The 27,800-nt window shown below is 38.2% G+C and overlaps 2 protein-coding genes and 2 long non-coding RNA genes across 5 annotated transcripts; 2 read left to right on the top strand and 2 right to left on the bottom strand.

Moving 5' to 3' along the window:
• The first annotated feature begins 250 nt into the window (after positions 1-250).
• LOC139198253 (uncharacterized) lies at positions 251-25,756 on the top strand. The gene is made up of 3 exons (XR_011583612.1): positions 251-318; positions 1,202-1,389; positions 25,698-25,756. It is a non-coding gene; the product is annotated as an uncharacterized lncRNA (long non-coding RNA).
• Positions 6,679-7,741, top strand: LOC139198254 (uncharacterized). Its single transcript, XR_011583613.1, has 2 exons — positions 6,679-6,743; positions 7,627-7,741. It is a non-coding gene; the product is annotated as an uncharacterized lncRNA (long non-coding RNA).
• Positions 16,561-19,954, bottom strand: LOC103439229 (UDP-glucuronate:xylan alpha-glucuronosyltransferase 2). 2 transcript variants are annotated; one of them, XM_008377772.4, is made up of 3 exons: positions 19,120-19,954; positions 18,201-18,846; positions 16,561-17,715 (listed from the first exon to the last, which is right to left on the bottom strand). In XM_008377772.4, exons 2-3 carry the CDS (start codon positions 18,769-18,771, stop codon positions 16,772-16,774), a joined length of 1,515 nt encoding a protein of 504 aa, XP_008375994.1. In that variant the 5' UTR covers positions 18,772-18,846; positions 19,120-19,954; the 3' UTR covers positions 16,561-16,771. The 2 variants fall into 2 exon arrangements, with proteins under 2 accessions (XP_008375994.1, XP_008375992.1); XM_008377770.4 differs by having other exon boundaries at positions 19,125-19,954.
• Positions 21,366-24,506, bottom strand: LOC103439228 (protein TIC 22, chloroplastic). The gene is made up of 9 exons (XM_008377769.4): positions 24,052-24,506; positions 23,749-23,808; positions 23,309-23,383; positions 22,877-22,924; positions 22,451-22,510; positions 22,277-22,348; positions 22,054-22,089; positions 21,821-21,962; positions 21,366-21,734 (listed from the first exon to the last, which is right to left on the bottom strand). Exons 1-8 carry the CDS (start codon positions 24,445-24,447, stop codon positions 21,870-21,872), a joined length of 840 nt encoding a protein of 279 aa, XP_008375991.3. The 5' UTR covers positions 24,448-24,506; the 3' UTR covers positions 21,366-21,734; positions 21,821-21,869.
• Positions 25,757-27,800: the final 2,044 nt, after the last annotated feature.

Below are 27,800 nucleotides of genomic sequence, written 5' to 3'. Positions count from 1 at the left end.
TCTTCCGGAATTGGAGTTGTAAGTTCATAAAATAAAATGTTAACCGTCACTTAGTTTTGGAAATTGACGGAGATCCGACCGTTGGATGGTAATGAAATTTTAGGATGTTATCCTAGAGATATATTGTGGACCTCTAGAAGTTATGGATTTAAAATCTGAGTGGTGGATCTTCCGGATTGAACTACGTAGTGACGTATTTTATATAAGTTATATATTCTATCGATATGAATTCTGAGGTTGGAATTGATTATTGTTTTAGGCGCCGATCGTCATGACGCCTTGGCGTATTGTGCTAGGGAGTTGTAGGGCGAACTCCAGGTGAGTGGGCAGTTTTGTTTTCCGTATATATATATACTTGACGTTTTCCCAGAAATTGAAATTGAATGAAAGTACGCTTTAAATGCAATGTATAAAATTATATGAAAAGTATATTGAAATGTGAATTGAGATGCCATGCATAAAAGTATATGAAAAGTATATAGAAATGTGAATCGAATTGCCATGCATGAAATGATATGAAAAGTATGAAATTGAGATATGATGCATATGAATGAATGGTGCGGCGGACGCACAGGTGAGTATCAGGTGAGTATTTAAATACTGATATGATGATGTTAATGTATATTGAGCTCAAATCCTGCACCATGGTTTAGTGCTTATAGTATTCACCGCATCGCACGCTCGCCTTGGATCCAAGTAGATGCTGGTCGCACAGTCCACGCGGAGTGGGTGCGACGGGCCAGTCGAAGAGTGTTAGTGAGATTTCGACTAGTGGGTGACCTTAGATTATGTGCACAGATGATTAATGAGAGAAGCACTAGAGCGTAACTTGTGTGCAGAAGGCCGGACAGGTCACAGAGGTGACTCCGGTAGAGTGAGAGTGATAGATTTTGAGCTCTAGGTTCAACCGTGCAGGGCTATTAGAGGGCCTCCGGTTGATTACTTTCTTGCACCTGATATGATTATTGTTGATGCATCCATACTTAACTGTTGAATTAGACATGGCATGGCATGATTGATAAAGAAAAATGTTGAGATAGTAAAAAATGAAGTTTGAGAATATATATGTATATTTATATTTTACATTTCTGGGAAAGTATACAGGTTTTACGGAGAGGGGTTACAACGTTTTGAGAAATGTTTGGATTTGGAAAAGAATTGTTTTACTGACCCACTCAATTTTGGTTTTGCGCCCCTCCAGGTTCAGGAATCACAAAGGTGTGGTGACTACGAGGAATTCGACGGTGTTCTGACAGATTGGACAAAATTAGGACTCACCTTCGGGTGTATCAACTTATAAATTGTATCTTAAAGCTTCCGTACTGTGCAAATGGTCACGTCACTCTCACGTGACGGCCAGCATGCCCTCCTTCGGGACGGGGTGTGTCAGTTGGTATCAGAGCATGGTTGCAATCTTGGACATCTTGAGAAGTTTCTAGTGAATTCTGTCAGAACTACACCGCCTCGTAGCAAACCACGTAGTTAGAGGAATTTAGTCTCCCTAATATAGCGGTTTTGGGGGAAACTATTACTATGGTGATTCAGTCTATTGTCTAAAGGGACATTTTAAGATGGGTTATGAGTTGAATTTGAATCACTTAAGAGAAATGATGAACCTGAGGGAGCGAAGTAACGGTTTAACCATTTGGAAAAGATGTTTCAGATTATGCAAGTCAAAGGAATCTTCCTTCTAACAGGGGGGTCGAGACGACTACCTGGTTTGGGTATGAATTTGTATCCTGGTGGAAACAGGATTGTTAATGGTTGTCACCTGAGGAATCAGTCGATTGAGAATTTTTTTAAGGACTTGTTTAAGGAAAAGTTTATCCCTCCGGCATTTATCGATGGTAGTAAACAAGAGTTTACAAATATGAGACAAGGAAGGTGATGATCGAAGGATATTATAGAAAGTTTTCAGACTTGCCTCGTTTCATCCAGATATTGTTGTTAATTTGGTGGAGGTGTTATGTTGTTTTAAGCTGGGTGGCAAAAAGGGAAGTGGTATTTTGGGTGACCACTATCCATTATACTTCTTACCAGGAATATACGAGATGTTGTTGAGCCTTGAGGACTCTGAGAACATGATCAACGAGAGTAAAGAGGAATAAGAAAAGAATGGGAATCAAAAGAAGACGATAAAGTTAATGATTCGTCATATCAAGGATATAGAAAGATTCAGAGCTTCGAAAGAAGTGAAGCTAGAGTTAATTCTTCCAGCTGAGGTTTTAATGTCACTGGTCAGAGTAAAAGTGATGGATATACTGGTAATCCCAGATATTTGAGACAAGGTGTCTCGAGTAAAGGAAATGTACCTTGTGCAGCAGGTAAAAAAAAATTAACACTTTGGGAAGTGTGAAATTAATGACTGTGTTTATGTGAACAGAGGGGACACAGAATTGTGAATCGTCCCTAGAATCAGTTGTACTCAACAATTTTCCATGATATCATAGTGTCGATTTAGCAGAATTATGGACTTAGTAGTTTGGTCGGATTGACCGTGGGTACAGAGAGATTTGATGAGTTATATGTTCAGCCGTACAGACCATGAGAGGTGGATCTGGCTGACGCATGAGAAATTGGTGAGTTATAGGCTCGGCCGTACCGACCACGCGGAGTGGATCCGGCCGACGTATTATTGAGATGAGATTTGAATCAGCCGTATTGGTCATTCTAGTTGACTTCGGCTGATATATTTCTTATTATGTATGTTATATCTTTGAGAGTGGTTGCCTACTTATCGAGACAACGATGATTTATCAGTATTGCGGGCTGCAGACCGTAATATTAATAACTCATTCGTGGATTCGTTAAGCAAGTAACCCAGTAGATTATTTTATGTTAGTATTGTACTTATTTAGAATGCTTAATAATAATAGAATATATATTGTATCAGTTAATTCTGTTCCATTAGATTGGTTGGTTATAATTGTGACAAGACGGAATGTTACGGGAAACCAGTCACTTTCCATCGATCTAGATGATCAGAGGTTACCTTAATGAGTGGGCATGCAAAGTGAAGTGAGTTCAGCCATTATTTATGCTGTGAAAGCAAAGAGATTGTTTTAAAAGGCTGCCCAAAAATACTTAGTTCATGTGGTACTAAATGATGTTGTTTGGAGTAGTGTGAATAATGTCAAAAGGGTTAGACTTTTCTTGATGTCTTCCTTGAAAGTATACCTGGATTGCCTTCAGGCAGAGATATGAGGTTCACTATTGAATTGTTGCCAGGTATAAATTTATGTTAAAGAATTGGTTGATAAAAATTTTATTCAACCGAGTACAACGCTTTGGGGGAACCCCAGTTTGTTGGTGAGGAAGAAAATGGATCTTGAAACTGTTCATTGATTCTAGACAATGGAGTCGGGTAACGATTGAGAATCGTTATCCATGGTGATGTACTGATGTTTATTTAACCAGCTCAGAAGTAATTGCGAAGATTCAAAGATTGAATTGAGATCTGATTACTACCAATTGAATATTATGAGTAACGTTGTTCCTAAGATGGTTTTCTGGACTTGTTATAGTCTTTATGAAGTTTGGTGATGCTATATGGTTACTCATGCTGTTTTATGAGTTGATGGATGAAGTATTCCAATAATGCCTTGATAGATTGATATCATTTTTCATTGACGATATTCTGGTATACTCTAAGCCAGAGCAGAGCATGTAAATGTATTAAGTCGATGAAGCAAAGATTGAGAGAACGTTGGTTGTATGCTAAGTTTAGCAAAGGCTAAAGTTAAATGAATCAAGTGGCATTCTGAGAATTGTTATATATTCTTAAGGTATTCAAGTGAATCCTTAAAAGATAGCAGAAATTGAGAATTTGGAACAACCACGAGTCGTAATTGAGATTTGGAATTTCTTAACTTACCAGGCTATCTTGGATGGTTGTGAAAGATTTTTCAGTCATTGCTTTGTCATTGACGAGACTATTGAGAAAAATAGTTATGTATGAGTGGGAAGGAAATTGTGAGTAAGGGATTTAACAACTAAAGTATTTCCTCACTCATACACGTATTTTAGTAATCCTAGAAGATAGTGGTAATCATAAATTTTTAGTGATGTTTCTTGAATGGTATTGGAGGCATGTTGATGCAAATGTTAGGGTGATTGTATATGTTTCACGACAAATGGAACCTCATGAGATGAATTACCCTACTGGTGATTTGGAAGTCACGATTATCATCCTTGTTGTGAAGTTATGGAGACATTATATGTTGATAAGAATGCAAGATTTTACAAATCAAAAGAGGCTCCAATATTTGTTTACTCGGAAGGATTTTGATATGAGGCAACAAAGGTGGATTGAATTACTTAGTGATTATGATTGTACGATCAGGGTGATCGTGAATTGTTGTAGCTGAAGCACTTGATGAGAAGACTCCAGTAAGAATTAATGCTTGGTACGCTTGCCAAGATTATCTTCTTGTGGATTGGAAATCAACTGAAGTAAAGTTGAGAATTGGAGATCGAGAAGAAGCTCTACTTGCTAATTTTCAAGTTAGGCATTTTTGGTAAGGTCGTACTCGAGACTCAAATGCTTGACGAAGAAATTTAAGAATTAACCAAGGCAGAGAAAGAAGGGAAAAAGAATGAGTACATGATTCGTGAATCAAATGGTATGTGGATACAAGAAAACAAAAAGTATGTGCCTAATGCTGAGGATTTGAAGCAAGCAAATATTGGACGAAGTTCACTGTTCAACTTCTGCAATATTCCAAAAGTAATAAGATTTATCATACCATTCGACAGTTTTATTTGGTCAGCAGATTGAGGCAGAAAGAGATAAACCTTTGGATTGAGATAATTATTTTCTGTTTCGCAGTGGAAATGGAAAGATATTACTTTGGATTATGTGTACAAGCTTCCTTGTACACAAGATGGTTATGATCGAATTTGAAGTGATAGTTGGTCAATGTACCAAGTTAGTACAATTACTCCAGTGCTGAGTAATAACTTTTTCCCAGACAGGGCAACGGTACTTAATGTATTTTGTGTTCGATGCGTTGTCGCTAGGTGGCAGAGTCGTCACATGAGATTCTAGTGCAACTATTGAGAATTAAATTGGATTCGACTTGATAAGGAACCAAGGACGACTTTGGATTGGAAAAAAGAAGGTCCTGAGAATTAAGACAGAGTAAGTGGTAAAAGCTTTGTGAAGTAAATCATTCAATAGAAAATTATGTGGGAGAAAGAGAATCGGATGAGAGAGATTTACCCGAAGCTATTGTTGGAGTATGGTTGATTTAGTTGGTTGCTGGAATTTCGGGGACGAAATTCTATAAGGAGGGGAGATTGTCACAGCCCGTTCCAAAATATTACATTCGTGGCTGTGAATGGACGAAATTGCCCTTAAGAAATACTAAGTATGTGAAGCTCAAGTTGATAATTATCTAGGTTCCTAAGTTTTGAAAATAAAATGGAATTTAATAAGGATGGAACTTAGATTTTTAGGTTAAAATTTTGTGGTTTAGAGTTGGGGATTGAAAAAGGACCACGTGGGATCCCCATTCCTTATTTCCCTCCCCATTTCCCGTATACTGTCCTTCATACTCTCTTTTTCTTCCTCAGACCTCACTCTCTCTCTCTCACCCTCTCGAACACACGGGCAACCATCAAAACCACCTAAAACTATTACCAACGCCGGATTTAAAACCACCATTGCACTCCTGAGGACTCCACGATCACGTAGGTACCAGTTTAAGGTAAGTTTCACTTCGAAAACCCTAGTTTCTAAAGTTGCCGTGAATGTGTACTGTTCATGAGCTTTGAATTGGTTGATTTTTAGGACAATCCAAGCTCATAGTGAGCTTAGTGAGGTCCCAAGGAAGCTCGGAGTGCTTCGTTGGAAGGATTTGGACGTCGGGATCACGAGGGTTAAGTTTGGCCAGTTTTGCTTGGATTTTTCCGGTGAGATTTAGTTGTTTTTGAAGCTTAAAAGTAGTATATTGTGATTCTACATGTTGAGGGCTTTAAATTGATATATTATACGAAGAAAATGGTTGAGAAACGAAGGAGAACGAAGCATTTGAAAATTCCCCAGTTTTCCGGCCACCGGAAAAACCAGTCCGGCGAACCCGCGAGGAAGAAGGTGCGCGTGGGCGCGCGTGGACCCGTGCCTTCCTTGGCGCGTGGGGGCGCGTGGGGGCGCGTGCTACAGTAAAAATTTATTTTAAAAATATGTCGACGTCCGTGACGTCGAGTAGATCACTGTGGTATATTCATATACCCAAATTGAGCACCGTATGAGAAAGTTATTAAGGATTGTTGGTTAAGTGTTCGAATAACGTTTTATAGTTTTCGCATTAGGGAAAATGTGAATTGATGATCCGACCGTTGGATCGTTACCAAACTTTAATACGTTGCAATACGTAATGTTTGAGGATTATTGGAACTTACGGATTGGGAATCCGAGTTACGGATCTTCCGGAATTGGAGTTGTAAGTTCATAAAATAAAATGTTAACCGTCACTTAGTTTTGGAAATTGACGGAGATCCGACCGTTGGATGGTAATGAAATTTTAGGATGTTATCCTAGAGATATATTGTGGACCTCTGGAAGTTATGGATTTAAAATCTGAGTGGTGGATCTTCCGGATTGAACTACGTAGTGACGTATTTTATATAAGTTATATATTCTATCGATATGAATTCTGAGGTTGGAATTTATTATTGTTTTAGGCGCCGATCGTCATGACGCCTTGGCGTATTGTGCTAGGGAGTTGTAGGGCGAACTCCAGGTGAGTGGGCAGTTTTGTTTTCCGTATATATATATACTTGACGTTTTCCCAGAAATTGAAATTGAATGAAAGTACGCTTTAAATGCAATGTATAAAATTATATGAAAAGTATATTGAAATGTGAATTGAGATGCCATGCATAAAAGTATATGAAAAGTATATAGAAATGTGAATCGAATTGCCATGCATGAAATGATATGAAAAGTATGAAATTGAGATATGATGCATATGAATGAATGGTGCGGCGGACGCACAGGTGAGTATCAGGTGAGTATTTAAATACTGATATGATGATGTTAATGTATATTGAGCTCAAATCCTGCACCATGGTTTAGTGCTTATAGTATTCACCGCATCGCACGCTCGCCTTGGATCCAAGTAGATGCTGGTCGCACAGTCCACGCGGAGTGGGTGCGACGGGCCAGTCGAAGAGTGTTAGTGAGATTTCGACTAGTGGGTGACCTTAGATTATGTGCACAGATGATTAATGAGAGAAGCACTAGAGCGTAACTTGTGTGCAGAAGGCCGGACAGGTCACAGAGGTGACTCCGGTAGAGTGAGAGTGATAGATTTTGAGCTCTAGGTTCAACCGTGCAGGGCTATTAGAGGGCCTCCGGTTGATTACTTTCTTGCACCTGATATGATTATTGTTGATGCATCCATACTTAACTGTTGAATTAGACATGGCATGGCATGATTGATAAAGAAAAATGTTGAGATAGTAAAAAATGAAGTTTGAGAATATATATGTATATTTATATTTTACATTTCTGGGAAAGTATACAGGTTTTATGGAGAGGGGTTACAACGTTTTGAGAAATGTTTGGATTTGGAAAAGAATTGTTTTACTGACCCACTCAATTTTGGTTTTGCGCCCCTCCAGGTTTAGGAATCACAAAGGTGTGGTGACTACGAGGAATTCGACGGTGTTCTGACAGATTGGACAAAATTAGGACTCACCTTCGGGTGTATCAACTTATAAATTGTATCTTAAAGCTTCCGTACTGTGCAAATGGTCACGTCACTCTCACGTGACGGCCAGCATGCCCTCCTTCGGGACGGGGTGTGTCAAGAAGCCCTAAAATAATGCAAATAACCTGATCCTTCTTCCCCCTAGAAATCTGACGAATTTCCTACTCCTTTTCATCCTTGGAATCTAATGAGAATTGTCCTTGTTCTTTGCTAATTTGGAGTCCTAATTCAACCCTTTTTGCTGTGCCTTTTCTCCTTATAAATACATATTTTCTGCCACAATTCAAACCACCACCCTCTACCATATTTTTCTACACCATTCACCATACACACCTCATTGTGCCGTGGCTTTTCAAGGAGAATGAGCCCTTTGCCATGCCTTGTCATTCAACATAGGATTGCTGGAGCTTTCTTAGGTGTTTTCTATCCTTTAATTGCAATAATTTAATGTTATTTTCAGTTTTTAAAGACATGAGGAACTAATCTCTTTTTAGTTGGAGGTGAATTTGAAGCCATGATTATATGCTTTACATGAATTGATTACATCCAGTTATTGTTTCAAAAGTCTTGAATGTGATTTGCTTATCTGAGTTATTAAAACTTGTTTATGTATGTTGATTGAGGATGCATACTTAGTTTGCATGCATAAATTTGATGCTAGAGTATAAGGGATTTTCACCTAACCGTTATGAACTTATATTCACAAGTAGTAAAGGTTGCTAGTCACAATCATGTTAAGTAAAATCCTTGGCAGGACTATCATGTTTTTCATAGTTACGAATGCCTCATCAATACTTATGATTTTCAAAGAACTTAATGACCTTTGATATGTGTCTTTATCATGCGTATTCCATAGTTAGGGGACTTGATAATGATAATTTGGTTGTGATGCGTATCCCGTCCAATTCAATGAAATAAGGAGAATCTGATGGTTAATTTGTGCTGTCACGGTTAACTTGGGGTGTTGTCATTCATAGTCTAAAGAAACAATACTGGAAATTGGTTTATGTTTGCATATGTCATGTATGGAGAAGGACCCTCTAACTAGCCTTTCACCCTTTCCAATTCATCAAATTCATTTTATTAAGTGTTTTATGCAAAGTATCTGTTTTAAGTTTTAAATTCGTCAAAAACAATCCCCCATTCATTAAGTCTTGTTAGTTGAGTCATAATCTGTTTTCTTTTAGTCTTTTGAGTCAAGTTAAGTCTTATTTTCGTCCAAATCACTTGTTAGGTCTAGAATTGAGTCTTTTTTATTGTTTGTTGCTGTTTTAAGTGTTTTAAGTCAGTTTTGAGTCTATAGAGTCTAGTTTAGTGTTTTTGAGTCTTATTTATGTTGATTAGCATCCCTGGTTAATCCTCGGTCTAGAACGATCCATACTTGCTTAATACTACAATTGTCATCAATAGGGTTTAATTTGTGTGTCAAGTTAATTTTCACATCATTATTTCACCCTATTGTGCTTTTATTTATTGTAGTAAGAATGAAGAATCCTTGCCTGTCAAGTAATACTTTTTAAATAGGACACTATCTAAAAGATACTATACAATCCCATAAGAACTTACATAATCACACCCATAACTAAATTAATTAGGACTGCAACACTTCTCCTTGAGTGTGTAAATACTCAAACAAAGGTTGCACCAAGTCTTCAGCGATGTAGCAAGAACAATTGATGAGGTTACCGACACAATAAGTGGATGAGAGTCTAAAAAAATAGAAGAATGCATATATAAGTAGTAGAATTCACAAAATCTCACTATGGTAAAATCCAAGGTAGAGTAAAAACACATAGCCTAAGGAGAAAATGAGAACTTGCATTAAGTCAAAACAAAACACCTTTAGAATGCAAGTAAAGCACACCCAAATGAATGAATAGTCCATGATGGGTGCCTTGTTAAAATCTCATTAGGTAGCAAAAATCCTAAGAAATGCAATGTCAGTAGTGGAGCTTAAAGAGCACCACGTGGCAGTGAGTGACACCGTCAACTCGCTCAGATAGCAGTTGAAGTAGAAGCGCGCTTCCTTGCTCGACATAGATGTGGCTGGGTATACAAGGTCACAGGGGAAGACTCCGGTCACATTTGGCCCCACCAATCTCGTATGCTGCAGAACTTTGCAAGGTCATACAGGGATTAGTTTTCTACCATATGCAGTAGCATATGTTGTCCTCGCCTGCAGCTGCAGCTTGGGAAGACCTAGCCGTGCTCAATCCCAGTCGCCAGATGACAGCTTGCTTCTCCGAGCATAGTCCACCGCTTCTCCGAGCTCATCCACCGCTGGTTTTCCCGACAACGAGTCCAACTCGGACCGAGTCGACTCGGCCTCTGACAACACTGTTCAGAATTCTGCTGTCATAAAGAAGTCAATCTACCAAGAGTGACAGATCCATCCAGAGATAAACAAAGTTTGACAGAAACAACTAAGCACCGCCGTTGCACAAATACAAGCTCTTATCTCTTCCGCCCTCTTCCCTCTAAACCCTGATCGTTCAGTGTCTGGGCTTTAACGCTCTCTCTTTTTCTCTTAAAACTCGCCGAGTTCAATTAAAGCCTCAAACTCGGCCTCGATTCGGTCCTCCAAAGCCATGAAAGTGATCTCCAACACTCGCAGGCTCTCTAGAGCTTTCAAATCTCCCATTTGTATCAAATCTGCCGACCAATTTCTCTCTCCCGATGCCCGAGTGTCGAAGCTCCTCTCACTTCTCTCCAATTACGGAACCTCAGTGCCGGCTATTCCCAAACGACCTTGTTCTCTGCAACAATTGAACCATGAAGAAGCTTTACCGAAAGGGCACAGATCACCGCCTCACCCGCTAAATCACTCAGCACACCCACCAGATCCATTTCCGGCGGACACCAAGTTCATTGCAGCAGGAAGGCGGATGTGAGCTCAGAGCTTTAACAATGGCGGAGAATGGTCGTGGCAAGGGGAGAAAGGAGGAGGTCATTACCAGGGAGTACACCATCAACCTCACTAAACGCGTTGCAGAGGACTACCATCAACCTCACTTAACATTTTCTGTTGATGTTAGTAGTCGATGGTTATCCCCACCATTTTCCAGCCACGCCCAGTCATCATGACATGGGCATCACTAGTAGTCGATTGGTCCCACACGTCACCGTCACCTTCAACCTCCTCGAACCATTTCTGTCGGTGATGCCATCAGAAATGATGAGTCTGGATGGCTTTAGTCGACCACCCACATGGATTGCTTTTGTCGACCACCTACATGGAAAAACTATAGATGTGTTGGCTGTAAAGCAGGTATGCAAATCTGCAAAGGAGATTGCTCTGAAAAATGGACCCATTATTCTTGAAATGGGCATTTACAGGGACCATGGTCACTTTATGTCTGATCACACGTGATGAGATTTCTGGCATAAGGCTGTATACAAGTGCGCAACTAGCAATGCAAAAAAAAAAAAAAAAAATAGCAAACTGTCGGCAAGCCCAAAATAATGGGCTGGAATGTTATAGGGAGGACGAAGGGCCATATGCCCAAAAAAGCCAGGTCCTATGGCTTCAAACTCCAACCTACATCCCTCCACTTAAGGTTCACTCTCTATTATCACCAACCTGGTGATCAAAAGTACGTCTAGTACTCCAAAATTATTCGGCAGCCTGCCGCTATTATCACCAACCAGGTGACCAAAAGTACGTCCAGTACTCCAAAATTATTCGGTAGCCTGCCACTATTATCGCCAACCAGGTGATCAAAAGTACATCTAGTACTCCAAAATTATTCGGCAGTCTGCCACTATTATCACCAACCAGGTGATTAAAAGTACGTCCAGTACTCCAAAATTATACATGAGCATCACTCATGTCAATCATACATAAACATTCATGAGCATCACACATGTCAATCATACATAAACATTCATGAGCATCACTCATGTCAACATTCATAAGCATCACTCATGTCAATCAACATAAACATTCATGAGCATCACTCATGTCAATCAGCTTCAAAAGCTTCATTTACAGAGCTCCAGCTTTAAAGTTTCACTTTCAAAGCTTCAGTGCATGGTATACAAAGACCGCATCCGAACAACTGTCACTTCGGCCCATACATGGATTGAATTTGAAGTCTCTAGCCAACAGACTATATTGACTGAAGACTTGTTGGCTGGAGACTTAGGGGACTACACTATGTACCATATATTGGGCTTCCGCAACTTGGCCTCATGAAAAATACTTGGGGGACTTAGCCCATTATTTATGAACTGAGGAGTGAATCCTTATTCTATAAAAGGGACTCCCTCACTTTTATTAGAGAGCACCCACTATTCATGTATTGAGGAGCAAATCTTTATTTTATAAAAGGGACTCCCTCACATTCATTAGAGAGAGACTCTTAGCCCATTACTTATGTATTGAAGAGCGAACCCTTATTCTATAAAAGGGACTCCCTCACCATCATTAGAGAGCATCGCCGCCAGCTGAGCAACTGCCTCGTCGCGAGCATCACTCCTAACCCATCACTTATGTATTAAGGTGCGAGCCTTTATTCTATAAAAGAGACTGCCTCACCATCATTAGAGAGTATCTCCGCCTGCTGAGCAACCACATCGTCGCAAGCATCACTCTAGCCCATCATTTATGTATTGAGGAGTGAGCCCTTATTCTATAAAAGGGACTCTCTCACATTCAACGCCACAAGCCGAGCCAACCAAGGCAAACATAAGCCACAAGCTGAGCAGCCTCGCAACATGTGCTACTTCTAGTTGAGCATCATTTCACATTGAGCACCGCCTCCTATAGAGTATTCAGTTCTAGACGACATCTAGTTACTTCGGCCCACACATGGACTGAATTTCAAGTCTCCAGCCAAAAGACTCTTTTGACTGAAGACTTGGGGGACTACTGTTTGTACCATACTTAGGGCCTCCGTATTTAGACCTCGTATAAATACTCGGGGGACTCAAATGTAATTATGTAATAAATGAAAGGGTAAATATGTAATAAGTAAGGAGCCCTTATTTTATAAAAGGACTCCTTACTCTCCTCATTTAGCAGGTCAAGTTTTAGGCCATGGGAAGAGAGCACACAGAAAATAGGCTAGATAGCACACTACCTCTAGCCTTTTTGTATATTCACCATTCAGAGTGAAACAATATCAACATCAGTATGGATGTAGCCCAAACATTGGGGTGAACCACGATACATCTTGTGTTCTTTACTTTCTTGCAGATTCACGGTCGGATTTACGTTGTTCCAAGACTCCTCCAGTTTTGTGCATCAACACTTGGTGTTGTAGCATTTGATGTATCCTTTCTTAATCTGGTTGATACATGCAACGCTATCTTCTAAATCATTGTTGCTTTGAATATGTTCCATAACGGTTCTCAGCTAGAAGCATTTATGTATAGGTTTAGTAGGGCGAGAATTTCAGCATGGTTCGAAGAAACCACAACTAAGGTCTATTTTGTTGACCTTCAAGATATTGCAATGTCTCAAACAGTAAAACATAATCCATTTGACAACGTGCCTTTTGTGGGTCAAATAAGTAACCTACATTAGCATAACCAGCAAAGCAAGACTTAACTCGATGACTGAGGGGCGATGACGCTCGAGGTCGCATAAGGGTAAAAAAAAACCCAAATTCGTAGTACATTTGAGGTAACAAAAGATGTTTAACCAGCCTAATGTCTACATGCAGGTGTGTTGCTATATCTTGTTAAAAGATTAACAAAAAAGGACATGTCCATTTTAGTGCACTGAGCTAAGTAAAATGAAGCGCAGATTGCATTGAGGTCTGGAACTTCAGGCTCAAGCCTCTTTCTCATCCTCTTTAGAACAAAAAGGATCTCATTTTGCATCTAGCATCCGAACGACCATAGGAGTACTCAAAGGTTTAATTTTATCCTCATTGAAGTATCTTAATACTTTCTAAGTGTAGTTCGATTGATGAACCGGAATACCATCCAAATAATGCTTGAACTCCATCCCGAGACAGTGTCGAGTTTTTCCAAAATCTTTCATCTCAAGTTCCGACTTCAAGTGCACGGTAGTTTTCTCAAACTTTTCGGGAGTTACAATGAGATTCATGTAATCGACATAAACTGCAACTATCACAAATCAGGAATGTGAGTTCTTAATAAACACGCATGAGCATAGTTCATTGTTCACATAACCCTGACTAATCAAATTCTCATTCAGACAGATATATCACATCCTCCATATTGTTTTAATCCGTAGAAAAGACGCCTCAACCTAATTGAGAGGGTATTCTTGATCTAACTATTTGACCTAGTCAATGTAAGTTCTTTGGGAACATTCATATAGATTTTTGTATCAATGCATCCATATAGATATGCGGTTACCAGGTCCATAAGCTACATATTTAGTTTTTGGAAAATTACCAAACTGATAAGGTAGCGAAACGTTATAACGTCTCCTCATGAGAATATAAGGTACTTACTAGCGTGTGTGGTCATAAAGCGAGAATATAAAATACTTACTAGTGTGTTTTTGGTCGGTAATTTAATTTTCATGAGATTATCTTGGGATGAATGCATATACAAGCTTTACTACATGATGCTACGGATCTTGAGAATAACTTGGGATTATCCGTTTTTACATTGCTTCAGCCCATCAAGTTGTGTGATAAGTTTATATGTAAATCTTACTGATCCAGTTGACCACAAAAGAGATTATCCAATAACACCCCCTTGCTAAATTTATAATACAATTTCTACACAATGTTTAGTTTGCTCATAATGCTCCATAGTGTTCCTGATAGGTGTTGAACAGAACTGATTTTAGCAACCCACAGGCTCTAGTTTTTCAATTAGAAACACTCTCATAGTCGGTGAGATTGTCTTTTGCAATCAAAGTATAATTTCAGTGGTTCTCTTGTTCATTAAATATTTATCACGTGTTTAAAAAGTATATTACTTGTCCGATAAATTCTTGCACCTAGTGTCTTTAGTTACAAAAGAATTTCTCTCATCATATTAGTTGTTAAAAAAATATTAAAAAATAGATGGATCCGTCTAGGAATGGGCAAATACCCATTGGTTATGGGTAACCACAGTTACCTGCCCATTTAAATTAAACGGTTACGGTTATGGGTAACCGTTTAGATAAATAAACGGTTATGGGTATAACCGTTTACCCGCGAAATTTAAATGGGCGGTTATGGGTATTACCCATTTATTTTATATATGTAAAACTAACACAAACCATGTTCTCGATCCAATAATACTTAGCACCCAATAAATTAGCAAGGAATTCATCGATCTTTCTCTCAATAACATTGCTACAGAAATGTGATTCTCATCATCAAGGAATTGGCCAAATTAATTTAAATTCCTTGTGGGTAACTGTGAAATTGACAAAAATGCTTTGACAGAAATGTCTTCTAAACAATTTTTGTAACCCAATAATACTTAGCAAATATTATATTTACCTTCATTGGTAATAGTTAAAAATATCGTCTATAAACTATTATTTCAATTATTGGAATGATATAAGGACTTAAAAAATTAAAATAGGGAAATGTATGATGAATGTACCTATAACGGTGTTTAATTGTCAAAAAAAAAAAATTATGACAATTTTTTTTTTAATTTTCAAGTTGTTAAAAAACACGTAGACGGGTGAAAAAGGGGTAATGGTACAAAAAAGAAGAAGAAGATAAATGGGTTAAAAAAGATAAACGGGTATTAAACGGTTACAGTTAAATAGGTATGCGGTTATAGGTATGGTTAACCGTTTATAAACGTTTATGGGTATGGGTATAACCGTTTAGGCAATTACCCAACGGGTAAACGGTTATGCGGGTATGAGTATAAACGGTTATAGGTAAATAACCGCGGTTATCCGCCCGCCATAACTCTTGCCCATCCCTAGATCCTTCCACTCATCATATAACCATTTAATTATAGTGTGTTGGACGAAATTCTTAAATACATGAATATATTTCCCGGTTCCACAACAAAATCTCTTCTTTCGTTGTGAGGAGAGGGGTAAAAGAGAAAAAATACAACACAAAAACGTCATTATTTCTACCTCTCCTGAAGATACTGTTCATCGTTGCTGATCATATGTAACTTAATTAAGACTTAAGTCACTTAATGTTATTTGATTAAATTATTAAACCGTATTTAGTCTTTACTATTTTGTTTTGAAAGAATTTTGTTTCTTTGTGCCAATAAATTTCCAGTTATACATTCATACGTGATGGTCCTTAATCAATTTAGTTGGTACACCTACTTACTTTTGCTCAACCAATCTTTCACCATCGTATCCTTTCCCTATCACACCCGATCAATCATATATCCTTGCCTTACATTACATTACACGATCCCGATCGGATTAATGAGTCTTTTCTCTTAACGTTTGCTCTTAAGTCTTAATGACAGATAGTGACCAACTTACAAGAAAATATTACCAGAGTTTGCTTAATCACTGTTAGCACTTAATAAACCATGAATAACCCATAAGTTGACAAATCAAATCGTTAAAACATCTATTTGACGAAGTAAACTGATAAAAGTAAATAATGGGCACGGGTTTTATAAGAACAAAACACTAAAATAACAACAGTTTAACCACATTGGTGGAAATGTGTTGAACCCTTGTATGACGGCGTGAGTTCAAACTCCGCCGGTGGCTAATCTAAGATCTAATATAACAAAATCTATTGTTTGACAAAAAAAAAAAAAAAACACACCGGGTTTTAACGTTTCCAAATCACTAGTTCCCTAACAAATTAACGTGTCCCTCAATTAAGCTCGCTTACTTGTCTTTATCAATTAGCAAATATAATGCCATACCATAGCGTTTACCCATATCTCTCTAAGCCAAAAGCTATAAATTATTATATATCTCATCTATGTGAAATTGTCACGCTGGCATCTCGTTCTTGTTTTTATAAAACATAATTACAAGTTAAAAAGAAAACATCTTATCCCATGAGTATATGCATAATGTACATATAGTCCGGTTATTATGAAACCGACTTCTATGATACTTCTATAACAAAAACAAAAATGACAAGAAAAATTAATATGAATCCAAAACAATTAATAACATACAGATTCTTCTATGCCACCACGTGTTTCTGTCTAGGGTCTTTGATTTTGATCTTCCAATGCCCATTCGGAAACCCTAACTTTCTCGCCTTTCTTCGTTCCCAGTTCAGATCATTCTTCCTTATCTTCGTCAGCCCACAAAACTTCTGCAACCCCTCCTCCATGCCGTCGTGAAACCTCCACCACCGCTCGTGCGCTACGTCACTAGCGTAGACAAGTTGGTCCGCCACATCCCAATTGCAATCATAATCCCTATAACAAAGCCATGGCTTCCATCCCAAGTAATGTATTGTATAGAGCTTCGGTGGGTCCGCCCCAAATAGCTCATCCTTAACCGTCCTCTCGCTTGTCGTGTTCGCCCAAAAATTCTTCAAAAAGTTCACCCTCCGCGGCAGCCGGTGCCACCACACGAAGACCTCGTTGAGGTAGCCCTGATCGCCACCGTTGTACGAAACAATGTCGCTTCGGTGGTCCATCAAAAACTGGAATGTGCAGTTGGAGGGCTCGATGACCATGATGCCGGAGTTGAAGATGTAAACGTCGTTGCCGGTGGCTGACATTTGTGGGAAGTGGAAGAGAAGGTCGAGGTTTCGGAGGACGATAATGTCGGCGTCGATAAAGATGATTTTATCATATTCAGTGAGCTGCCATAGTCGGAACTTGCTGTAGTTGTACTCGTTGTAGGTACCATTTTCAGCTCTAGGGTTTCTGATTCGTTCAATGACGTGGAGCTTCCAGCCGGCGGCTGAGAGAGCTTCACGCTTGGGGGCGGAGATGGAGTTGTCTAGGAGGAGGACAAGGTCGCGTTTGGTGCCGGTTTTGAGTAGACTCCTCGCTAGGGTTATAGCGCCACAAACGTACATGTCGGAGGAGTGGAGGACTGTGACGTAGGCTTCTCGTTTGGGTTTGTTTGTTGTGCTTCGAATTTTTGTCAGATCATACACTTGATCTATTCCTGTAACAATATTAAATTCTCATTAATACAAATTATAATCGTCTAGTAATATATTTGGACGACATTTACTATCAATGTTAATTATACTTTTGTCATAGGTTTTTCGAGTGCATTTTTGCTCACCACCATTTAGTGTAGTGTAAGTTCACCACCCTATTTATCACCGTTAGATGAGTTTGAATATTGAGATTTGTGCTTATCCACTACACGAATCTCAAAATTCAACCTCATCTAACGGTGATAACTAGGGCGGTAAGCATACACCACGTTATGTTTGTTCTGTTAATCAAGTTAACAAATTTTTGACTATATTTCAAAATCTCGTAATAGCTCTTTTTAACTTTATACTCAATTGTTAGTGGTGTACAATTACGTAGTTATTTCTCTAATCACATATTAATTAATTTATTTGAAAAAAGAAAATAGACATATAATTGTACGACCGATTAAATTTCAAGGGTTTATGGCAGAATTTAAAAGCATACCTTGTTGTCCCCATAGAGGCAAAGCCAAATTGCAAGTGCCAATTGGCAATGATACCTTTTGCCGCAACCTAGCCGTATCTGGCTCAAACAACCACCAATCCCCTTCCTGTTTCACCAAATCTTTACACCTAAATATTTCGAGCATTGGCCTACACGTGCTCCAAAACACCACTTTAGTTGTCTTCCTATTCCAATCCCTCCTTCCTTTCCTCACTGCCAAATTAGCCGCTATAAGATGAACTTGGAGCCTAAACACCTCCCTCCTCCACCCTTCTTCTGGATACTTGCACGGCAATTTGGCAACCACCATGTCCATCTTCTCGTAAATTTGGAAATCTGGCATTGGTATCTCCGGGCAAGTTGGGACGTCACTCTCTTCTTCTTCGTCGATCCACTCAGGAAATAAATCATCCCATTTGAAGTTATCTGAAACCTGATCGAAACGGATTGGAATGGTCTTTCCATACTTATCCCATTCACTCAAATCATTCTCATCCATATTTACCATGCCAATTTTCATCCCTTTTCCCATTGTTTCATTCAAAAAGCTTGGCACCTCTAGCTTGCTCATATTGGCTTTAGGCCTTGATTTATTGTCTTTAATCTCCTCCAATACAGGCTCCTTGATCTTAGCTCCATTGTCCACCTACTCACACAAAAAAAAAAAAAAAAAATCCTTTTTATGTTTAAACAAATACATAAAAATACCAAAGAACAAAATCAGTTGTTAATTACTACCAAAATGATGATTACTAAATGCGCAAGTGATGAATATTTGTGCAATCGTGTGAACTACTAGAAAATGGTCGAATCATTAGATCATTTGTGAAAGGACTCGCGTACATTTGTGTACAAGCCAGTGCAAATGAAGTAACACGAATATCTCCTGTTAAAAAAAAAAAAAAAAAAAAGAGCTCACCTTACCTTGTGATGGCACTCTAGCAATGAGCACCTAATAAGAGAAGCTGCATTCTCATAGTATATGGAGGAGGATGGCTGGAGAAGAAGGGCAGCATACACCATGAAAAAGAAAGCAATAAAAACCAAGTTGATTCGAATCACCAAAGCAGCTTTAGAAGGTGTGGCCTTCATCATCTTTTTAAGACCAGCATATCCTTCCATCATCTTTTCGGGACTCTCTGCATATATATGCTTTCTCTCTCTCTCTCTCTACGATTAGATTAGATTAACATAAACACTTGTTAATCACGGGGGATTATTAAATATGTGTGTTTCGTGTCATGAAGTTAGCTGCAGTGGTTAGAGAACTAAAGACAGCGAAATTAGAGTAAATCTCAAAGAAAGAAAACTATTTAAAAAGCGCCAAGTGTCGCTTCCTTGTTTTGGACTTCCTTCCCGTCGCAGACAACAACAAACAAGTTCGGAGCACAGAAAGCTTTGCTTCTTCCTTATAGTTGTTCCATGATGCTAATACTTATTGTTAATGACAATTACTTCTTCCAGAATTACTTTCTTTATATCAAGTTTTGTTGATTATAAATGGAATAACATCGAAATGTAAGATCGTAAAGTCAAATCTTAATAACATGACATGCCAACAGTATATATGATAAATATGATAAAATACGCTACATGTACATTTCAATTAAGTTTGTTTGAATTGACGCTAGAAGCAGTTGCCCATAACTTTGAAGAAAACAAAACCAAGCCTGGAAGATATATTTCCTTAATAACCCTTTTTGTTTATAAATTGTCTTATCTTCCCGTTAAATAAAAGCAATAGACTGTGAGGCAGGGGTGACGAATGGCAATGTCGGTGCTTTTATGTGAACACAAAGGTATCCGATCCAGAAATCTTCAAGCAAGCAGCCGGCCCTCCATCTTCAACAACCAAATGGTTGGCCTGTCATCTTCTTTCATGCAATGAAATGTCGATTTTACCCCTTACGAAATTGTGAGGTTGCACCTATATTTATAATATACAATCATTTTTCTCATTATTTTCTCACTCTTAATAAAATGCAATTGATTTATAACTTATAAATATGCTTTAGGTTAGATATCAGTACATCATGGTTCATGAAATGATTAGAGGACATGACCTATCGGGTGGTAAACCATCACACTTTATTTTTTTAATTAAATGTTAACATCTTGACTTGGGACCAACTGAAAGATGGGGCCTTGAGGAAAATTTTCAAGAGTGTGTTACTGTTTTAAAGCTCATTTGGTGCCTAAATTTATTTTTTGGACAATAAGTCCTAACACAAGGTTAGAATTCTAGCACTTTTAAAGTGGTTTCTTGCTGATGGCTCAGACCCCCTTGGAAGAATTGAATTAGATTTGATAAATTTATGTAATTGAGGGTCCGTTGCCGTTTGGTGGGCAAGGTAAAATTGAGTCTTATGCATATGATTGAATTGTCGGGGACACAACTTATAACTTATGTACAAGAATAGATTAGATAACTAACTCTATTTGTGAATTCATAACTCATCAAGTCAATAATGTCAATCTCACATTTTGACACAACAAATAAAGAACTGGACTCAAATCCATTTTAATTGGCCACAAACTATTCCAACCATCCCACCAAACATGCCTGTAGGTATGCATGATGAGATGAATTTTCATTTCAAGCAGTTTGGAGGGATTGGACATGAAAGAAAACCTATAATCCTACTATTTTGTGCAGACTGAATGGGATAAGTTTCCCTCAGCAGTAATCAATTTTCTACATTTTATCCCTGAATATACTTTAAACATAGTGAATTATCCAACCAACTCTAATCCAATCAATCACTATACCAAATTCAACTAACAATTGAATAGTTGGTACATATATTTAATATTATTAAAAATTGATTAATTTAATCTCAATTAAGAAAAAAATAGGACATATTTATCATGCTTTTCCTTCACAACCACTCCTGAACATAAAATTCCAATTTACAGAAACTAAACCCGCACAAGAATTCAACAACCCATCATCAAATCCACATAAACAAACAAAACCCCAACACCAAATTCTCATATAAAATTAAACCTGCCTCCAAAATTTTCTTGCCGCGTAGTGTTTTTCAATAGCAGGTTAGTCAAGCTTACATTGGTTGGTTTGGGGTTTGGTGGTTAACATTTCTTTGCGGCAAACTATTTCTCAATCTGCATTATTACTTCTTTGGAAGGAAAAAAATACATGGGGTATGGCTTAAAAATTTGGAACTTATGGTGATCCTTAAAGTACCACCCGAAACAACGTCATCTTACAAGATACTACACAATATAGTGTTCCTGTCATAGCACTTCCATATAATTTAGTGTGGCCTTTCAACATGTGTTACACGGGATTTGGGGAGCAACACGGTGTTTAAATAGTTGAATACTCTAACCCCTCTACGATACCAGAAACATTGATACACTCTCTAGAGAACAATGATATCAAATTTCTCGACTGATTTTCCACTAGCGTCCACAGTTGGCAATTCACTGACCTTGGGCAAAAACATATTCGGATTGTTCCATTCTGCCATGTTCTCTATCAAGCTAGGGTTTTCCTTGCACATTATTGACCAGCTACAAGGGAAAAGAAAGAGGCAGGCGTGAGTAGGATGGCTGACCTGCTTTATATATGAACCTTCTGAAACATGCAAGGGACTCACTGCTAATTTAAATCCTTGTATGGTTAGTTGAAGATGGGCTTTGTATGCTTCAGGGTTTCACCACATCTTGAATGTGCTGCGAATAGCTTTTTCCCGGTGGAATGAAAATCAGGTCTTCCCAGCCTGAATTCTTTTCACTTGACTGCATTAACATTGAAATTCTTTCAACAAAAAATACTAGAGATTAGGAGCCTACGAATTAATATAATTCTCACAGTAACAAGACCAAATACCTCCATTTTTCTCAAAACATCTTCCAAACTGCCAACCTATTGAAACATTTAATGAAATGATGAGAACGCAATAATGTAACAAAACAGGACGGGACTATAATTTAGAATTTCATTCTTGAGGAGACATTTTTTTGGTCCTATTTTACCACTCTCATGAAAGTTTTTGCACATCCACATTTTTATTTTAAAGAACATGAAGTATTGAGGGCAGATTATATATTACCATTATATGTTGAGAAACCCCTGGTCCTCTGGATGCTCTGGATACCTTTGACAATTCTTTTTCAATATCTTCCTGCGCCGTGGAAACAAAATTAAACAATGGCTAATCAATCTCATAAAAGCAAGTTATTTGACAAAGAAACACGTCAACAAGGGATCAAGGCCTTCAACCTACCTTGGTGAAATATATTGGGCAGTAACGCTTGTTTTTCTTCTTCATAACCAGAAGGTCGGACTGTAAACACAAATTCCTCATAAAATGAATTGGAATAGTAATACACAAGCAGGCACAACAATAAGTTCTACCGCACGAGGATCACCCAGATAATTCCCAGAAATTGCACTAGAGCTAGGAACAGAAATTAGTCACTTAAAATGAGCATATAAAGTCAGGCAATATACTAAACTTAAATTTTGTTAATATGCAACGTAAATGCACTACTCATGCTTGAATTACTACCGTCATCCATATAATACAGTACGAAGTTGGAGGTGTTCATCTCCTGGACCATCCTACCCAAAAGTTAGCATGTTTTGAAGTACTCCTGCAACCTAAATTATCTAATAAGACCATTAATAATCAACAAATAGAGTATTCTACCTGAAAAACAGGAACTCCATCAAATGCACTCCTGTCAGCGGATTTGAGCTACAACACAGAATATATGACAGTGAGCCACTCTTAATTGTTTCAGAAATGAAATTGTAAAGCCATATCATACAGTCAAATTGTAAGGACAAACAGTAGGTCTGATCAAACACAGTATAACATGTTGCAAAATATCCATTTCATCAAAGCTGCATATTCCCACTATGTACTGGATGTCTAGAAAATTAATATTCGGAAGTGTCGATATGGAGCATATATGACAGTTATTCCTAGATTTTCTTCTGAAGATAATTTCTTAAAAAGAAAGATGTCCTGTATACTATAGCACAAGTCCATAAGAATTGGAAAAAAAAAATACAAATTCCTCTCACTTAAGAAGCAAATACAAAATGAACCAAAACACTAAACACCAGAGAAACCAACCTCAAGTGCATTCCTTATTTGAACTGGGTCAGGCAGAAACCTGAATGCAATTCCTTCAACCTTCAGCATGTACACCTACAAGATACATAGCAAATGAGGAACGCTAAGTAGTATGGATCTAGCATTGTACATATTATCTAAGTTTAAGGCAACCAGTAATGTGGGAATTTATAAAGTAGAGCAATAGCCCTCGTTACACTGGAAGCGAAAAACACGTCATATGGCCACCATAACTTTGTGAGGCCATATAGATTATGCTGTCCACTAGATGGAACCTTCCTCAAATTTTCGCCACTCACATGTTTTATCCCCACTTCTTCAACTACTGAAATTACTCAGGACACCAAATTCTAGCCTAAAAACGATTACTTTGCAAGTTCACAGGCAATGTAATAATATGGAAATATCTGCTACTTGTTTTTCATTTTCTACCAAGTCACCTGGTCAAGAGTAATCGGGACAACTTTAGCCGCACTTCGTAATTCTCTCCTCGATCGAACCTGAATCACTCAAACACAAAACCAGCTGAAAATCCAAACACACATAACACATTCCGAATAACTGACTTCACAACAGTCCCAATTTAACTAAATGCAACTTTTTTTGGTCAAAAATCAAGCAAAGCGTTAAATTACCAATCAATGACCCAAATGCAACTAATTCCTCCATCCAATTAATCTCTAAATGCAACTAATTAGTAATCCTACTAATCTTTCCCTCCAAAAAAAGTTAAAGATACTAACTTGAGCGAGGAATGCTTCGGCATCTTCGTGCCGAAAGCAAAGCAATCCAATGGACTTGGCCTCATTGGGATCAGAGATGAGCACGAACTCATTGTTCGAATTGCTAACCGTATATACGGCCGTCCCGGCCAGGCTCTTCGCCACGTGGTCAGAGCTGAGGGTAGCGGCCAGAGCGTGATTACTCTGAGCCAGCCACGCGAAGGGAGGAGAAACCGGCGCCGAGCGCATGCGCCTGCTCGCCGCCGGCGCGAAGTTGCCTGCTATGGTTCCGGCGAGCCGCTTGGTGTCTTCGAGGCGGGTGGAGAGCTCGGCGCCGAGGCGGAGGCAGTGCTGGTGTATGAAGGTGGAGAGCGATAGCAGAGGGTTTGAGCGCGGGTAGGGCTTTGGGGACTCCATCGTTTCAGTGCGAGTGACGACTGACGAGTAGCGCAGAATGGTTGTTTCGATAAAATCAAATTTCAAAAAACAATTTGTTTAAAAAAATAAAAACCATTTGTTGGGCTAAATATTGCAACCCAGTTTGAATTGTAATTAGTTGCCCAATACAATCCAGCCCATACAGTTCGGTGGCCCACTCCATAGTTGTAGTTTTTTTTTGGTTAAAATCTATATTTTTATTTAAAGTAGAAAGAATATTTGTTAGTTCCAAAGTTATAGCTTAACTTCTTGTATTATGCACCTGCGGAGCCAGGTATAAAGTTTTGGTGGGCTATAGCATAGGGAGATTTTTAGTTATTTAAGCTTTAAAATATTAATTATTTGGTCTATTTAATTATTTTTAATTGTCGTAGGTCATCTAGCAAATGAAAAGTCTGAATCGTTAGGAAAAAAAAAGAGTTAATAAATATTATATAAACTCATCACTTTAACTAATACTAAAATTTATTAATAATAAATAAAGCTTCTATACCACACACGGTCCCTTATTTTATTCATTTATAAGTTTGAAGGCTCAAAGCCTAAAAAAGAGACTACAAGGGGGCGTTTGTTTCACCTCCTTAGGATGGACTGGACTACAGTCCCATGTTTGATAGGTGTTGGGACTAAAAGGGACTCGTGTGGACTACGGGGCTCGCTAGGCAATCTTAGCGAGACCCCCCAAATGCCACCGATTGCTAAGATCGTTGCTTTGCTCGACTCCTCAGCACTTTGCTCAATTGCTCACCCTGCTCGACAACCTCACCGGACCATCCCAGGACCACCGTCGCGTCCTCGTAAATCACGGCTTCCTCTGTAACTTTCTCTTCTTAGTTGCTCCGCGCGTCGTCTCTCCCTGCTTCGCCGCTCTCATTTCCTTCTTCCTCACTGCCTCGCACATTAAAAAATCCAAAACATCCAACCCCAGAATTTGAAACAAAAAACAGAAAAAAAATTTACAAAATCGTTGTTCCTCTGAAACCCAGTCGCTCCATCAGCCGTACATCAGTCATTCCAGCACCTCCAAAATCCAAATCGCGCCATGGGCTCTGTTGATTGTATGATTTGTTCGTTTTGCTTGGCTGTGAGAGGATGAGCTTTCGTCGACGGCGACTGGGATGAGCACCAGTACTTTTTGCTCTAAGAGGGAGAAAGAGGAAAAAGAGGAAACTCGGGGTGTTGAGAGCATCGGAGGAGGAGAAATCGAAGAGGAAGACCCAGTGGACAAGCCCGATGATCCCATGAACAAAAACCAGAAAAACGAAGCTCGATTCTTCGTTTTGCAGAATTTTTTTTGGCAATTAATCAGAAAAAAAAGGAAAGGGACGGAGAGTGTGGGATGGAGAGAACGAGGAAGAAAAGGATGGAGGCTTCCAGAGAGAGGGAGAGTATTATTAGAAGAAAAAAAAGATAGAATTAATTAATATAATATTATTAGATATGAATTAAAAAATATAAAGTATTGTAGTTTGTTATTATCATTCTTTTTAGTCCGATACTGCACCAAAGGCTTCACTAAATCAGTTCAGCTTAGTCTAGTCTAAGCCAGTTCAGCTTAGTCCCTGAAGCTAATCCAGTCCGAGATAGTCCGGTGCAACAAACGCACCCCAAATTTCTTACTTCAATTTATTACTTTCAGATTTATTATTATATAACTTTATGTAAGCAACAAAAAAAAAATTGACCATTTAATTTTGTAGTAATGATTTTAGCTTAACTCACCCACCGAATAATTCATGGCTCCATCATTGGTATTATGCTTTACGTGACTTCTAATCGCCATAATAGTATAGTGAACTTTTGTTTTGTGAAAGCTTGGAACCGTATCTATAATATATTTGTAGATTGATTAATATTTAAGTTGTTGGCGTTGGGTCACTCTCGCTTTCAGTTAAATTAGGTACAATACGGAATGAGATTCCGGGAAGTATGCTTTTGTTGACTAAAGTGTGATTAATTAGGTCTAATCCATGCTTATTTTACAGAATGAGATTCTGATCAAGTAAGCATTTTTTGACCTACTAGGCTACCATCGATTTTTATTCACAGTTTTTGTAGAATCGTTACTTGTTCATTAAGGGTGAGAGTCTGAGATATGTTTAGATTGAGACAAATGGCTGAAAAAAGTAAACAAGGCTAATTAATTATGGTAATTTAATTAGCTAGGTTGGTAAACCTTTTACCCAAAGATAAAGATAATTAAGGCCTACTACCAACAAAGAAAATAAAGTCGAAGGATTGGATCGAATATCTACCAAATGCAACTATGGATATGTCACAACATCATAATTCATTATGTTCTATGTAATCATCCAAATCTTCCCATAGTGGGAAGAAGATGATCCAAATTTAAGGGAAGGGGACGTTGCAAATTTGAGTTATTCAATCCACACAAAAGAGGACGATGCAAGAGGGAATAATCAAATGCGGAAATCTCTTCCAAAAAGAAATGACTTGTTGATTTTTCTAGGGCCATCTCCAAATGGGAGGGCTAAAAGTTCAAAAACTAAAAAAATGGCATGATTTATCCTAAAATTTATGTCTAATAAATGGGTAAGCTATAATTCTATCAAGCCCACTAGGCCATTATTTGGCTCAAGAGGCATCGGGCTGGCCAAGTATAGCCCCCTATTAGCCATTTTTGGGGCACATCTCTTCTACTGTTAATTCAAATTTGAACGGCTAGGTTTGAAAATATTCAACGATAGTTTAATTAGCTTAACCAATAAATTTAAAGTACAAATTTAAAACTAATAAATTATTGAAGTAACATAGTAACATAGTCCCTTTGGTTGGAGATGGTACATGTATACGACCTAACATTTTTTCAACTAAAAATCATTTCTTGCAGGGCTATAAATCTGGATGGGGCTATGTTTAGTCCTTTTGGTTGGAGATGGCCTAAGGGTAATACTAGGTAGACCAAATTTTAAAGTTTTAAACCATATTACAAACTAGATGATGTATTACCAATAGGAAATAAACATGTTAATTGATACTTAAGTTAATCCAATCATTAACCATTTGGTTTACAAAATTTAGTTTACAAATTTAGTCTCCCTAGTAGTTCTAAAACTTTGTCTACAAGTTTTGTCTCCTTAGCATTACCCTTACTAATATTATGGCTTAGAAAAAACAAAGTTATATTTCATAAGATTCACGGAAGTTTAGATGACAAACATATAGGATTGACGACTACATTACTAATTATTTAGTTTTGTTTTCGCTTTAAAATAATGCAAATTTAGAATAATCATTCCCCTATTTCCTTATCTCTAACCGCTAGAAATCTTGGTAAAGGACAGTGTTCTTGAAGTGTGGCTATATCGTAT

This window comes from Malus domestica, chromosome 08 (genome assembly GCF_042453785.1).
Source record: "Malus domestica chromosome 08, GDT2T_hap1".
Classification (NCBI taxonomy): Eukaryota; Viridiplantae; Streptophyta; class Magnoliopsida; order Rosales; family Rosaceae; genus Malus; species Malus domestica.
Note: the sequence above shows the minus strand (reverse complement) of the source record. Positions and strands in the feature narration are given on the sequence as shown.

Bases quoted from the DNA above. Each gene is read 5' to 3' on its own strand.
- LOC103439229 (XM_008377770.4), bottom strand. From the start codon at position 19,325: ATGATGGAAGGATATGCTGGTCTTAAAAAGATGATGAAGGCCACACCT. The intron at 18,847-19,124 runs GTAAGGTGAGCT...TTGTGTGAGTAG, and splicing joins TGCTAGAGTGCCATCACAAG to GTGGACAATGGAGCTAAGAT. The intron at 17,716-18,200 runs GTATGCTTTTAA...ATATTGTTACAG, and splicing joins GCCTCTATGGGGACAACAAG to GAATAGATCAAGTGTATGAT.
- LOC103439228 (XM_008377769.4), bottom strand. From the start codon at position 24,447: ATGGAGTCCCCAAAGCCCTACCCGCGCTCAAACCCTCTGCTATCGCTC. The intron at 23,809-24,051 runs GTTAGTATCTTT...TGAGTGATTCAG, and splicing joins CCGAAGCATTCCTCGCTCAA to GTTCGATCGAGGAGAGAATT. The intron at 21,963-22,053 runs GTATTTGGTCTT...ATGTTAATGCAG, and splicing joins ATGTTTTGAGAAAAATGGAG to TCAAGTGAAAAGAATTCAGG.